General features: G+C 45.5%; 1 protein-coding gene across 1 annotated transcript; it reads right to left on the reverse strand.

The window, feature by feature from the left end:
• Positions 1 to 1887: 1887 nt before the first annotated feature.
• Positions 1888 to 15546, reverse strand: FAM210B (family with sequence similarity 210 member B). The gene is made up of 3 exons (XM_081917288.1): positions 15023 to 15546; positions 3097 to 3272; positions 1888 to 2276 (listed from the first exon to the last, which is right to left on the reverse strand). The coding sequence occupies exons 1-3, from the start codon at positions 15443 to 15445 to the stop codon at positions 2060 to 2062; spliced, it is 816 nt and encodes a 271-aa protein (XP_081773414.1). The 5' UTR covers positions 15446 to 15546; the 3' UTR covers positions 1888 to 2059.
• Between the last annotated feature and the right edge of the window lie 122 nt (positions 15547 to 15668).

Below are 15668 nucleotides of genomic sequence, written 5' to 3' on the forward strand. Positions count from 1 at the left end.
TCCCAATTCCTGACTTAACAGTAACTTGAAGAATGTACTGCTTAAATGTCCAGGTGGAATAAATATTACTAGTTGAACTAGTCTTGGAAATCAAGACAGAACTAGTGTTCTTGATTATTAAAACCATATTAGAGGGGGAAGGGAAAGACTTCTGTTAAAGCTACAGGGTTAAGCATCTTTACTTAAGTGGTGCAAATAATAAAACTGTTGGGATTATTTGAATATGGTTTCATAACTTAAATTTACAGTGGTACCTTGGGTTACAGACGCTTTGGGTTACAAACTCTGCTACCAGGAAGTGGTTGCTCCAGGTTAAGAACTTTGCCCCAGGATAAAAACAGAAATTGTGCGCCAGTGGGAGGCCCCATTAGCAAAAGCACACCTCAGGTTAAGAATGGACCTCTGGAACGAATTAAGTTCTTAACCCAAAGTACCACTCTAATTGGAAGTGATTTGGATTTATTTCTGCAAGGACTTAAATTTGGGGATGAACATGTTAACTGATTTTTAGCCTAAATTTTAAAATATTAAAGAGGCAGATGCATTGCAGAAACGAAGGCATTTGATTTTTTTTTTGTCATTAGCAACAAGTTTCATATCTCACTGAGGAATTCCTACAATGCCATGTGCAAGGATGTGAGGCTATTATAAAAGGTATGAGTTGAAACATTTGTGGGTCCTGTGTCTGGTTTGTTTTATATGGGCCTGGAAAACAAATGATTATGGCAATTCTTGGTCAGTTTCTGTAGTGTTTGGGTCCACTAGAATGGCCTTCCAACAAATCTGACTTCTCAGTGCCTCAACTGCTGTAGATTAGCAGTATATCCAGGACAGACAAAGGCAGTTCCTCATGCAGCAGAAAACTAATCATGGATTTTGCTACCATAAAATGTGATGGCTGTTAAAAGGGTGACAAATTGATGGAGGATAAATTTACCATTGACTATTACTAGTGATTGCAATATAGAATATTAGACTTGGTCAAGTGGGAGAACACCTGAGAAAGAGAAGTTAAGTACCAATACAAATACAAACAAACCCATCTCATTGAAGGCAATACAATTATTGGCAACAGTCACCTCACCTGAAGAGTACTGTATTCAGCATTTCAGCACCAGTTCAGCATTCCTTCCAGTCCTTCCCTTTAAATAGGGTGATCCACTGCCCCTTACCCTAGTCTTTTTCAGTTGACAGGCAACATTATGTGGCTACTGCCTAGGCCCAGTTTTATTGACCTCCTGCTTCAGATTTTTCAAAAGTGTTCTTGTCTTTCTAAAAACCCTGGGATTCCTCCAGGCGTGACGATACCTCATTACCTAGCAGCCCATTCTAGCCTACATGTTGGCACTAAACACTAGAGTTTGCTATTGGAATTATAGTCCTCAGTCATCTTAAATCGGGGGTCTCCCAAGCTTTCCTTGCCTCGGGCCGGTGTCTCCAGCGACGACTGCGCAGAGGGCGGGGAGTACGCACCCGTACGTGTGCACAAACACTCTTTCCGGTGCTGCTCTGACCCGGTAGTGTGTCCCACCAATGGAGATGTCATGCATTTAATGAGATGAGGTTTTAGTCCACAAAGCTTATACCAGAAAGCTTATACAGATATCTGTATATGGAGAGGAACCAAAGTTCAACTGTATCAGCATATGCTTTTCTTGCAGAAGGTTTCAAGATCAACCCCTGGCAACTCCAGTTAAAAGCAGCTAGAAAGTGAGGTAAAAGACTACTGTCTTAGAGGCACTGCTGGTCCAAACAGACAATACTGGGCAATGGTCTAAGTTACTATAATAAGGCAGTTTCCTATCTTCCTAGAAGTACCCATATAATTGTTATCAGAACATCTGCCCCTCTGGGCTGGCACAGGACTTGAGGAAGAAACATAGGTAATCAGTATTTGTGAAGTAGTTTATCAGGAAAAAACACTTCCCCTCCCTCCACCATGAATATACAATGTAAAGGTGGTATTACAGGAATCTGCACAGGCACCACCAGGGTGCAGCAATTTAAAAACATTTTATATTAACTGAGGTGGCAGCCTTGTTTTCCTCCAGTGATTTAATCATGGATTTGGAGTCGGAGGTTTGAAGAAACCTATCTTCCGAAAATATCGCACAAGTAATGGCACAGAGACTAAGGTGATGCTGATGCGGACTGGAGCAAACAGTTTGTGGATAGCGTAGGCCAAAACAAAAGTACTCGTCCCAGCGGCCAACTTGGATTGCACAAGAGCGTCATCAAATCCCAACTTGGAGAGGATGGCAGTCATGTCCACTCCACTAAAAGGGGGTGAAAACAAACCACAACGTAGCTTAGTAACATTACAAAAACAAGCATGGATTTTCCAAAGTGTTATATTTTTGGCTACTGCAAGATTTCATGATGGGCATCACTTTAGATCAGGGATGGGCAGACTTCAGATGTGTCATATCAACTCCAAGGTCCATCAGTTGGAGTCACTACAAAGTGGTGGCTTAGGAGCTGGACCCAATTTGTATTCAAAATACAATTTTATACCTGAGTTGCTTCTCTTCACATACAAGTTGGCCAGTACAACTATTACAAAGACCTGAGCAAAGTCATACTTTACAGGTGAGGAAAGTGTAAAGGGGCTGATCAACAAATCTACCTCTTAAGGAGGCTTAGATGGCTTTAAAAATGACAACTATATGGAGATTCTCTGCATGGGGGAGGGGAATCGATGGGTATGCATAATATCCAAAAAGCAGTGGGTTATAGCCAATGCAGGTCTTACTTAGAGTAGACCCACTGAAAATGAGCATAACTAACTTAGGTTCATTAATTTAAGTGGTTCCACTCTGGGTAAAAGTTAGCTGGACACAGCCTAGTGTCTCTTGAATGTTGAATGCTGGGGACAAACTACAAGAAATGGGCATCTTAATTCCATGCTAAAAAACATCTACAGGGATCTTGCTGGCTGTTGTTGGAAACCAAATGCTGGACTGGATGGATCTCTCTTTGATCCAGCAAATCAATTTTTATATCAAACAGCCATAAATATTTATCCCATGTTATATGTGACATTGTATCAAGTCCTCGCCGCACCAAACCCAATTACAAATAGTATGGAAAACATACCTTGACACGGCTAGATAGAACATTCCTAGAGACATCAAAGAAATCCCAACATGGAATACAACTCCCACAGCTCCATATTCCTTAAAAACTTTCTTCAGCTGCTGGGATTTGTTAGGTTTCTTTCCATTCTCTTGGCTAGGATCTGCATGGTCGTTTCCTGCAGTTTCGCCAGTCTCCTATGTATAGTGGGGGGAATGGGTGCTCATTAAAATATGTTTCTAGAGTGATTGAGCATTTCACTAAAAATAAAAGTGAAAAGTTTAGTTCATAGAGTGCTCTGTTCAAATGCTACAATATAGTCTGTGTGCACCATAGTGCATTCCTATTTCTTACCTGCATCGTTCATATGTATTATATTGTATTTTTATGCTGTGAACCGCCCTGGGATCTGCGAATGAAGGGCGGTATACAAATTTTAGAAATTACAATGGCGATGCTCATCATGCCTATTCAGTGCTTGGAATGAACTACTTCAGTTGAACGAAATTCATTGCACTACACCTGAAAGTAGTTCCCATAATTACCAGGTGAATTAATCTGGGAGGTAGAACATGGAATGATTTCTAGTTCATCTTCACAGCCAATTCCCCCCACCCCCAAAGGAGGCCCAGACTCTTTCTTTTAAACTGAGAAAAAGAAAGGGAAAGAAAGCTAAGTCACTTGGACAAAGTTAGAAAGCAAAGTGTGGAGACAATGTTCTAAGTCTTATCAGGCAGATATGGAGCTGTTGTTGCTTCTAAGGATGCTTAGTCAATTAATATGACTAAGCAATTAGAAGGAAGGAAAAAGAGGCTTTTCCTGTATCTTCCTCGCTGAAAATATTTGCTCTCTTTCAAAAGGAGTATCTTGTAGGAAGAACTACAAGAACAAAGAAAATGTTGCCTTGTGCTTTTAACAGCTGTGTGGCTGCCACAATTGAAATACAGTGGTACCTCAGGTTAAGTACTTAATTTGTTCCGGAGGTCCATACTTAACCTGAAACTGTTCTTAACCTGAAGCACCAGTTTAGCTAATGGGGCCTACTGCTGCCGCCGCGCTGCCGGAGCACAATTTCTGTTCTCATCCTGAAGCAAAGTTCTTAACCTGAAGCACTATTTCTGGGTTAGCGGAGTCTGTAACCTGAAGCATATGTAACCACTGTAAGATAAACCTAATATGGAAATACATTTATGAGGAAAACTTCACCTGTTGACATTCTGTCTGTCAGACACTTTGCTACTTATGTGTGCTCCCTGGCTTCCATTTGGACCCTATATTTCAGCTTGTAACATTCTGAACACTCTTTTTGTTTTGCCAAGGATAAACTTTTTATGAACTTGAACTAAATTATTTTGTAAAAGGACAAACGAACTAGTACCTTTTTGGACGGGATAAAGTTGAACTAGTTTCATTTTTTCAATGGAACTTTTCAAGCAATGTTTATACTACATCTGATTTCAAACAATGTGTATAATAAGATGCTATAAGTTACTGATAGCTTGCTGCTTCAGAACAACCACCCTCTTATCCCAGTGAAGGGTACCTACTGCAGAGTACTACACACATTTGTTGATGCTCAAAAGATACTATAATGCTCTTTGAAAAATAGTCATAACTAGGTACTACATTGTATTTTGATGTGAACATGCAATAGTGTAGCTGTGCAGTCTTCTTAATGCTGCAAAACATGGTCATTCCCATACTGCAACTGGGAACATGAAGCTGAGAGATGGTGACACACTTCTAATGAGAGAAAGAAATGATTGTGGATAAAGTACATAGAGAATTGGCCCAGACTCACTGTGTGTTCTTCAACAATTCACCCTCTTTCAGTTCTAATAACTGGTCTATAAAATGCATGACCTTTTTACAGGGGTGTTGTAAAACACCCACAAGGATACGGCGACTGACCACCATTTGGAAGAAAAGAGCACATTCTTCACATACATTTCTGAACTATCCAACCCAGCAAGATGAACCAATGGCCCGACATTTTTGCATATGCTTCCAAGGCCACAGAATGTGTGCTTTGCAAAAAGAAGGTCCAAATCTTCAATTAAAAGGATCTTAAGTAGCAACACTGGGAAAGACCTCTGTCCAAACTTTGGAAGGCCTCTGTACACGAACAGAGAGTTTAACGACCCTTGTTCTATGTACCGTATTTTTCACTCTATAGGACGCACTTTTCCCCCTCCAAAAATGAAGGGGAAATGTGTGTGCATCCTATGGAGCAAATGCAGGGGGGAGGCAGGCAGGAAAAGCCCCCAAAAGCCGCACACAAGCTCCGTGCGGCTCTTGCGGGCTTTTCCGCGGCCAGTCAGTCCCTTCTCCCGCCTCGTAGAAAAGCCCACTGGAGCCGCGCGCTCCTTAAAGGGTGTGCGGCTCCTGTGAGCTTTTGCAGGAGGTGGGGGTATTGCCATGTTGGAGAGGTTGCGCGGGGCTAAAGAAGCCATAGCCCCGCTTAGCCTCTCCTGGCTGGAGAGGTTGCACGCGGCTATGGCAGAAGCCTCTTTAGCCGCGTGCAACCTCTCCAACATGGCAATACCCCCACCTCCTGCAAAAGCTCACAGGAGCCGCCATAGCCCTGCTCAGCCTCTCCCGGCTGGAGAGGTTGTGCGCAGCTATGGCAGAAGCCAAGACAGCAAGCGGTGCGCACCGACCCCTCTCCAGCCTGAAGGTGACTGAACGCACCTTGAACGGCACCTTGTTTTGGAGGGGGAGAAAAAGGGGGAAAAAATTCTCCCCCTCTCTGCGCAGCGCCTCCTGCCGCTTTGCTGAAGGGGCGCTGGGCAGAGAGGGGGAGAATTTTTTTTTTTCTTGTTCTCTCCCTCTAAAACAAGGTGCGTCCTATAGCCAGGTGCGTCCTTGAGCGGAAAATACGGTACCTGACTCTGTGTAAGGCAACTTAATCACAAACTGAAAACCACAGTATTTCTAAGTCTTCAACCCTACTTTTACAAGTGAGAAGCACACTCAGAGAGACTCCAGTGGCACAATGGGTCAGTCAGTGCATCTGGCTGTTAATCAGAAGGTTGGTGGTTTGAGCCCCCGTCCGCAGGACAGCTATGGGCAGGATTCCTGCATTTGCAGGGGTTGGACTTGATGACCACTGGGGTCCCTTCCAACGCTGCAATTCAATTATTCTAAGCTATAGAATCTGAATCTATGTTGATTATGGCATAGTAACATTCAGTTGATGCTTCAGCTGGCTCTGCTGACATGTGCAAATCCTAGGAGTACTGTACTGCTGCAGGCAAGCAGAAAGCTATTTAGAGACTTGAAATAATTCATCCCGGTATAAAGACCAGCATTTTCAGCTCCTGTGATGTTGTGCAATATGCACGTTTGCAACAAAATACTGAAAACTCAGGAAAGGGACCACTGGGGAATTGCTGGCAATTGCTTGCTGACAATATGCTTTGCTAGGCTGGCGAAACGACTGCGACTAATAAAAGCAGATCTGGGAGAACAAATTCCAGAGGGGAAGCTCTGTTAGTACTGCAGTGAAAACAACAAAGGCTGTGGCACCTCAGAGGCTTAACATTTACCGTAAATCAGTTACGAATCTGTGAGCCTTAAAATGGTGCTACAGGTTCAGTGGGTTTGTTTTGCTGGAAGAACAGGTTTAGAACTCCCAGATTCCAGGAGGACTTGAGCAAATTCCCAAGGCGGCCCTGCCTCTCCATTGCATAAGCAATTTGCGGGGAGAGAAATGGAGCCGAGAGAACAACTCCTGCCCCTTTTTTAATGGGAGAGAAGGTGGTGGAAATATGGGAAGAAACAGTTCACTGGGAGCCAGGAAAAAAAGGAAATGTAGTAGACCTTGAGCGCCCAGAGTGGATCACTCCCACACCCTCCCAAATGGTGCAGGGAAAGAGATTATTCTGAGTAGATAGAAGAGGGCTCTTTTTAAAAGGCTGACAAGGGGATTGTTTTTGCGACCCAGCTGGGACTCCAGGGACCACACCACCTCTGGGTTGTGTACAGCATTCTAGGTGCTTCTGACAGCTCACCCTACAGGTCCACTGCACACTAAACAGAGGGCCCTGGATCACGGTGGCCTGGTTCTCATGTCCCAGGCTGTCAAATACATGAAGAGCAAAATAAAATCGAAACACTTCTGCCTTTAAACAGCAAGACATAAATGATCCCATACAAACCAGATTTTCCTGAAATGAACTGGTGACATCTGCCAGGAAGGCCTCTAGGCCAGAGTGCAGAGGCATAGCTTTGGCACGATGAAACTGAAGAGAGCTGATGGACCTCCAGTGGCAGAGAGTTCCACAGGGAGGGTGCCACTACTGAGAAGGCTCTCCGTCCTCACTATATGATAGCACCCTAAGAAGGTTCCCCTTTGACGATCTCAATGGTCAGGTTGGAACATACTGGAGAGGCACTTTTTGAAGTATTTGGGCTGTGATATATTTTGGGATAGATGAGGGGTGGGAAAACCTCTTTTTTCCAGACAGAGGCCACATTTCAAACTGGTCCAAATGCCAGTGGTGGGTGAGACCAGAGGCAAAAGTGGTACAGTAACCAACTTCTACACACACCTCTGTCTTCCATCCAGACAATCAAGAAGCATTATCAGAATTCAAGGACACTTTCCAGCCAGGAAAAAAAAAACCCCTCTGGAAAGGTATGAAATAGGGCTGATGGAGTGTCTGGTTGAGGAGGGGATGCAGCTTGGGGAGCCAAGGGCCAGATAGAGGGTTGCATTTGACCCCACCACAGCCCAGCCTTGATGTTCCCTATCCCTCTACTAGATTGACCATTGGCCTGACTCATAGATTCATAGAGTTGGGTCATCTGGTCCAACCCCTTGCAATGCAGATGTCAGGAGTGTGTGCAGGAGCCAGGCTTTGTGACCAATAGGACTTTGCAGGACTGGGGCCTTCCTAAGTTTGTTCTGAAGAGGCAAGATGCAGCCTCACAGGTGAGGCTGATAACTCACAGCACCTGTTGGCAAGAGCCGGGAAGGGATATAAGGTCAGCATTTCCCTTCGGCTCTTTGCCACAGCAACATGTTTCATGCCTTGCTGCGTTTGGCTTCTTGCTTCCTGATCCTTGAACCTCGGCTTCTTGACTCTCTGCTTCCTGACCCTCAGACCCTTGGCTTCTTGACTCCTGGCTCTCTGACCCTCGGACTCTTGGCTTCCCGACTCCTGGCTTCTGGACCCCTCTTCCTGCTCCCACCCCGCCATCTTGCCCCCTGTCCTGACGTCCCCTGCCGGGACTTCGATCGCCCCTGAACCAGACCGTGGCAGCAGGAATATGCAGCTGTCCCTTACGGGGATCAAACCTGCAACCTTGGTGTTATTGGCACCACACTCTAGCTGAATTTAAGGCAGCTTCCTATCTTCTGAGGCACTTGGTGAACATCTTTGGTGAGCTCCTGGGCTATGGTCAGCTTGGTGGATAACTTGCAAGGCGACAACAGCGTTGTGTGGGCAGGCCGTGCTCCCCCTCCCTTTCACTTCTGAGCACCCTAGCTTTTAATGCATTTGGTTAGCAACAAAACCCTAGCCAAGAGAACCGGAGAAAGGCTAACTTGTTTTGATTTGGAATAGTAATTAAAAAACAAAATACAAAAGGAAACAGCACACACAAACAAAGGAGACTGGGATAGTTTGCAGACGCTTAAAACAGTCACGAGGAGAGGCATGAAGTGAGAGAAAATGCTTTTCCATTTGACAATGAGACTGGCCGTGGCTGCGCCCGACTGGGACACAATTTGGCTTTTGCTCAACAGGGAGCGAAGCTTGAAGAAAATCAATACAATGCTGTGCATTTTGTTTAGGGAGCTTTGTTCTGTGTGTGCTTGTTGGCTGCTGTTTGGATAACCGGCAGGCAGGCCAGAGGGAGGAGGAAGCCAGAAGAAAGAGCTCTTACTTCACCCTCTCCTCATATTATCTCCCCAAACCATGCCTCGTCTTTTTGGTAGGCATTTTGCAACTCCCTGGGCGTGTACAGATTACATTTCTCTTGCTGCTGAGGTCACCTTTGAATGAAGGATAACAGAGGCAACACTAGCTCAATGGCTACTCGTTATGATAGCTACGCTCCATCTCCATTGTTGGAGGCCGTAGAATCATAGAATTAAAGAGTTGGAAGGAACCTAAGGGTCATCTAGTCCAACCCCCTGCCATGCAGGAATCTCAGCTAAAGCATCCGTGACAGATGGCCATCCAATCTCTGCTTAAAAACCTCCAAGGAAGTAGAGTCCACAACCTGCCAAGGGAGTCCATTCCACTGTCGAACAGCTATTACTGTCGGAAAGTTCTTTGTGATGTTTAGTCGGAATCTCCTTTCTTGCAACTTGAAGCCATGGGTTCGAGTCCACAGCTGGAGGAAACAAGCTTGCTCCATCTTTGAATATGCCTCTGACTACCAGTTGCTGAGAAGTGGGGAAAGTCCTGTGGCCCTCAAGTCCTGTTTGTGGGCATCCCATAGACACCTGTGGTTGGTCTGGCCACTGTGAGAACAAGAACACAGGAAGTTGCCTCACACCAAGACAGACCATTGGTCCTTATAGCTTAGTACTGCCTTCAGTGACTGGCAGCAAGTCTCCAGAACTATTCCCAGCCTTTGAGTGTGAACTCTTTTTTTGTATTGGATCAGACTGTTATTAATGTTTGATGTTTCATTACATTTATTATTAATGTTTGATGTTTTATTATGTTTTTATATGTGTCGGGAGCCAGCCAGCCAGATGGGCAGGGTATAAATAAATAAAGAAAATTAATAAGAATAATAATAAATGTGAGCGCTTCTGCATGAAAAGCAGATGCTTCCAGTGAGCTACAACCCTATCCCAGGATCCTGGACTAGACAGATCTTAGGTCTGAACCAGAAGGAGTCTTCTTATGGTTCCGTGTGTGGATTTCTGGCAAACTGGATCTCAGAGCCTCTTTTTCAAAATGAGCCGTTGCTCTCCCTTTCACTACCTTCAGTCCTTTGTTAGCTCCTGCCGTGTCCACCAGACCCAAAATGCAAACCCGCCATGCCCACATCTATTTTTCGTATATCCTTTTGGCACATTGAACTTGCTAGACGATACCTAGAAGATACACCCTCCCGAAAGTGCTGTGATCTCTGCTGCCTACCCTGCAAGCTAATCTTGCTTACAGGGCTGCAGCCCTTAATAGGTCGATCAACTGAAGCTTTTGATTTAATTGGTAGGAGATGAGGATGAAAAACAGGTTGGTTTAATAGGAGGGTATTTTGGTGTGTTGCCGTAACATGTAATGAAAAAAAGGGAAATATCAAGTTCACTCAAACAATGCTTGGCAACATTTGTGTATTATATCGAAAAAAATTGTAATATGTATATACCTTTAAAAGAAGAAAATTAATCAACGAATAGCAGAATCCCATATACAGATGAGTCCCATTCAGTTTAATGGGCTTACTTGGTATAGGGTAGCAGCCTAGACTGATCTTTCTTTGTTGGCACCTCTTAAGTGTTATGTTTTGTTTTGGGGCAAGGGGCTGGCTTAAAAATGTGATGTTGAGCAAAAGGCTTATGATACCCCCAAAAATTAAATGTGAATTTGAACGGGAGAATTTTTCTTCTTCTGCAAAAATCCCCCCTGCTCCCCCCCCTAAATATGCCATTTGACACTTTGCTAATCTCATGTTGCCCCCTAAAAACACTTCCATGGTAATATTAGAAAATGTTAAGAGAGGCAAAGGCCATACAATGGGTGCAAATGGATAAAAGCCTGGAAGCCTGTAGGTGGTCTAAAAAAATAGGGAGAGAAAGGAACTTTTGTCAAGGACCTGAAGTGATGGGAACTGGCAGCGATTCAGCTCCCCATCACTATGCGACTCTTCTTCCAACACTTCTGCTCAAAACGGTATCAAGTGCCTCCAGCTGAAAAAAGCCGGCCAGCAATTTAAGAGGGACAATGAGCCTTACAGCTCCTTTTGATTTCTGTCAATAATGAACACAAGGGCTAGGGTCATCAGCTCTAGAAAAATACATATATCATGCCAGGCAAGTTTCCAAGGATCGTTAAGCGCAGCTCTAGAAAAGGGAAGTTCGATTGCAACATTTAAGCAGCACAAAACAAATATAAACAAATGCATCAGAAAATGAATTAAGAAATATCCTCAAAAAGGATACTGCAGGGTTGGAAAAGGTTCTGAGAAGGGCAACCAAAATGAAAAAAAGGGGATGGAACGACTCCCCAATGAAGAAAGGGTTAGTTTAGAGCAGGGTTTCCCAAACTTGGGTCTCCCGCTGTTTTTGGACTACAACTCCCATCATCCCTAGCTGTCAGGAATGATGGGAACTGTAGTCTAGAAACAGCTGGAGACCCAAGTTTGGGAAACCCTGGCTTAGAAGTTTATAAAATTATACATGGCATGGAGAAAATGGATAGATACCTACCCCCCCCCCCCGCTTTTCCCAAAATGCTAGAACTGAACGGACATTCAATGAAGTGGAATTTGGGAAGATTCGTGCCACATAAAAGAAAACACTTAATTCCTTCAGTTCATAGTAAAACTATGGAACTTGCTCCCAGAGGTAGCAGTCTGATGGCCACCAACTTGGATGTTTTTAACAGAGGACTGAACATGGAGGGAAAGCTACTAGTCCTGTTACCGGTGTTCTGCCTCTACTGTTGGAGGCAGTATGTTTCTGAATACCAGTTGCTGAGAATCGCAGGTGTCCAAAGTGCTGTTGCATCCATGTCCAGCTTCCAGGCTTCCCAAAGGTATCTGGTCAGCCCCTGTGAGAAAAGGATGCTGTGCTAGGTGAGAGTATTTTTGCTGGTAGGAAAAATAAGGCCACCGTCGTCCAGAAATCATCAGCTGGCAGCTTCTCCCTGCCACTCAAATGCAAAACAGTGCTACCCAGATTCTGCCTAGTCGGCTTCATGCGCATATAGTGGCATCAGGGAGAGAAAACGTTGACATACTGCCACACACACACACATGCGCTTCACACACAACTAATCTGAGAAATAAATTTCGTATAAAGTTAAAATAAGATCACTCTTTTTTGCACAACTGACCTAATGTCAACACGTGCGATAACTTACAGCACATGTCTCTACAACTCACTGTCCCTGGGTTTAATTCAGTGCAGAATACTTTTTGCTAAACAAGGCTGAGAATTGGTGACTGACTCAAGATCACTCAGTGAACTTATAGCTGAGTGTGGATTTGAACCCTGGCCTCCCAGGCCATTCAGCTCTCACTATGCCATGCTAAAATTTTGGAAGGTGTGATAGATTGGAAGGTGTGATATGATTAACACTGCAAATCTAGAAAAACCTCAAGTCACATTGAAATCAGTGGGAGCTACAACACAGTCGAGACCATATAACACCGGTCCTGAAAGAGCTTCATTGGCTGCCAGTACGTTTCTGAGCACAATTCAAAGTGTTGGTGCTGACCTTTAAAGCCCTAAATGGACTTGGCCCAGTATACCTGAAGGAGCGTCTCCACCCCCATCATTCAGCCCGGAACCTGAGGTCCAGCTCTGAGGGCCTTTTGGCGGTTCCCTCACTGTGAGAAGTGAGGTTACAGGGAACCAGGCAGAGGGCCTTCTCGGTAGTGGCGCCCGCCCTGTGGAATACCCTCCCATCAGATGTCAAGGAAATAAACAACTACCTGACTTTTAGAAGACATCTGAAGGCAGCCCTGTTTAGGGAAGTATTTAATGTTTGATGTTTTATTGTGTTTTTAATATTCTGTTGGGAGCTGCCCAGAGTGGCTGGGGAGGTCCAGCCAGATGGGTGGGGTATAAGTAATATTATTCTTATTCTTATGTCTTATCCTACCATACACGCATAATGCTGGTGCTGAGGGACTCAGCACTCGGTAGCTACCAAGTCAAAGTACCAATAAAAGGTAATGATTCTTGGATGACCAAATAGGGTGAAGGGTGAGTGATGACCAGCCAGGCAATTGCTCCTCCTCCCTAGATGAACCACAACCCCCAAATTCCCCCCCCCCCCACTTTTTTAAAGTAAGTGTCTAACATTGCAAAACCTCTCTTTAAAAAAAATCCTGTAGACGTCCATGTAATGATTCATGATTAATGAAGCCAGTGCTCAATGACATAATTTTACATGGCACCTGGCCATTGTTATTTAACATTTAGCATCAATGGTTTCCAGATGCTGTACAGAAGCAGAGCAACAGGGTGAAAGGAAGCAGCTGAACGATAAGAACAGACTGATACAACAGGACAGGCATATAGGCAACAGAGAGGCACAGAGCACAGAAGCCCTAACTATTTAGGACTGAGATATCTTCCCCTTCCTCTCATACAACCGGAGAAGTCTCTGCTCTGCTCCCATGACCTTCAGAAGTTCAATTATTAGTAGTGGCACTCAGGCTTTGGGACTTCCCACCCCACAATATCTACTTTGCCTCAACAATGGCATTTTGTCACCATGCAAAAAAAAAGCTCTTCAGCTGGATATTGTTTTCAGGTATCACCACCATCAAATTTGTATTTTGATGCTGCCACCACAGCCTTGCTTGATCCATTTTTTTAAAAAGTGCATCACATTAACATATTTTAACATATTAGATGAAAGCCTTTGCTCTGCAATGGGATGGCAGGAGATATACAAGTAATAACATTAATATGCAAGTAATACAGATAATAAAAATAAGACAGACAAGTGCTGGTTCTGATGGATATGAAGAAATAACAGAGCTAGTACACCAGAGAGCAGTCACCAGGGTGAACTGTCAGTGCAAGTCAAAGTTTTGCTATTAAGCACCTGGCCTGCTGCAAGCCTCAGCCTCCCTCATGCCCTAAGGAATGTTGTGCAAGAGGCCTGTGCAATGCCTGGACTTCCTGATGTTGCTAGACTCCAACTCCCATCAGCCCCAGCCAGAAGGGGCAATGGCCGGGGACCATGGGAGTAGCAGTCTGAATGTCCACAGACCGCCCACCCACAGACTGGGTTAACAATATATGCAGTACTTCTATGTAGATTCTTAGTGCCTTTATGAATCAGAGGGCAGGCCTACATTTCCCAGCCACCAAATCTGGCAACAGTACTGCAAATATTAGTACTGTCATCATTATTAATTAAATGCATACAGGGTCAGATGAGGCCCTAAGCTACTGAAGGTAATGGGGCCCTTTATATGTCCAGCTGTCCTTTGTCAACAACAAACTGTCGCTGTTTTCTGTGTTGAATATGTGCTATATGGTAATTTATGGATCTAATAGGTATCTACAGCCATGTGCACATAACAAAATATGTACCGGTATTTTATCAAAGTAATTGTTGAAAAGTCCATGCAGAATGTAGGTGCCCTATATATAGAAATGAGCAAACTAGGGATATTTTAGGGAGCAGGCTAGCAGGCGGGGCCCATTACTGACATCATAGGAGCCTACACAACACAAAACACTGTTGCTGTATGTATGTCTTATTTTATTTGGTTATTTAATCTTATATTTTGGAAACGTACATCTGGTTTTTTCCTTCAATTTTTGGGGCCCCCTAAGAGTGGGGCCCTAAGCTATAGCTTGTTTATCTTATACGTAAATCTGGCACTGAATGCATATATCACCCTTCATCCAAAGATCACAGACGGTTTTACAGAATAAAAAGACAAAATGAAAAGGCAGAATACTTAACGTCAAACAAAACCAATAACCAGCTCTCACAAGCACATTTAAAAGGCCGGAGGGCCTGGTTATAGAGGTGCCTAAATATATGCAGTGAAGGTTCCAGGTGAGACTATTCCACAAATGGGGAGCCACGGCAGAAAAGGCCCTGCAGAGAGAGAAAGAGGGGTGCCTAGGCCTTAAACCAGGCCTCTGCGGGTCTTGGATCCTAGGAAAGGACACTCTGCCCGTGCTCAGTGGAACTCTTGGCCACGTTTGCGGAGGATTCTATTGAAGTGCTGTTTCCCCCGCGTTTTAACCACCCACAGCGCTCGAGGTGGCTGCAGACTCACCCACCTTCCTGGACCCGAGGCCGCCGCCGCTGCCTCTTCCGCCGCCCCCGGCCGCATGCAGGGTGATCTCGGAGAGCAGCTGCCGGGGGCCGCCCGCCTCCCCTTCTGCCTGTGGCAGAGGATATGTCAGCAGCAGCAGCGACGGGTCGCCCTCTCTTCCGCGGCGCAGATCAGCCCCGGCGGCCGGGATCCAGAAGCGCCCGGGGCTTGGCGGCTGCTGCTGCAGCAGGAGCAGCAGCGCTTCCCGCAGGAGCCTCCTGTGCGTCCTGCGCGGCGCCCGCTTCTCGACTCCCGGGCTGGGCTGCACCTGGCCGATCGGGAGGCTGCTGGTTCCCGCTTCCCCGGAGGCGGCGCTCCTGCTGCAGACCTGCAGCAACCCGCCGGGGCAGAGCGTGTGCAGAGCGCACGGCCGGCCTAGCCGGAGCATGGCCGCGGAGGGGCTGCGCCGGCTTCCCACGGCTGGCAGCCCAAGCGGCCGACGGATCCCGGCGAAGGGAGGCGGCTGATCAGGCCCGGAGAGAGCGCGCAAAACAGCCACCCACCGCCTTGCCAGGCACCCTCCTCCTTAAAGGGACAGCGCCCCGCCTGTCCTGGGCAGGGCAAGGGAGCCTGATTACATACAGCAGCTGTACCGCTCAAGGCTTGCGCCT

This window comes from Podarcis melisellensis (genome assembly GCF_964234715.1).
Source record: "Podarcis melisellensis genome assembly, chromosome: 6".
NCBI lineage: Eukaryota > Metazoa > Chordata > Lepidosauria > Squamata > Lacertidae > Podarcis > Podarcis melisellensis.

Bases quoted from the DNA above. Each gene is read 5' to 3' on its own strand.
- FAM210B (XM_081917288.1), bottom strand. From the start codon at position 15,445: ATGCTCCGGCTAGGCCGGCCGTGCGCTCTGCACACGCTCTGCCCCGGC. The intron at 3,273-15,022 runs GTGGGTGAGTCT...CACTATACATAG, and splicing joins GCGGCCTCGGGTCCAGGAAG to GAGACTGGCGAAACTGCAGG. The intron at 2,277-3,096 runs GTATGTTTTCCA...ACCCCCTTTTAG, and splicing joins TTCTATCTAGCCGTGTCAAG to TGGAGTGGACATGACTGCCA.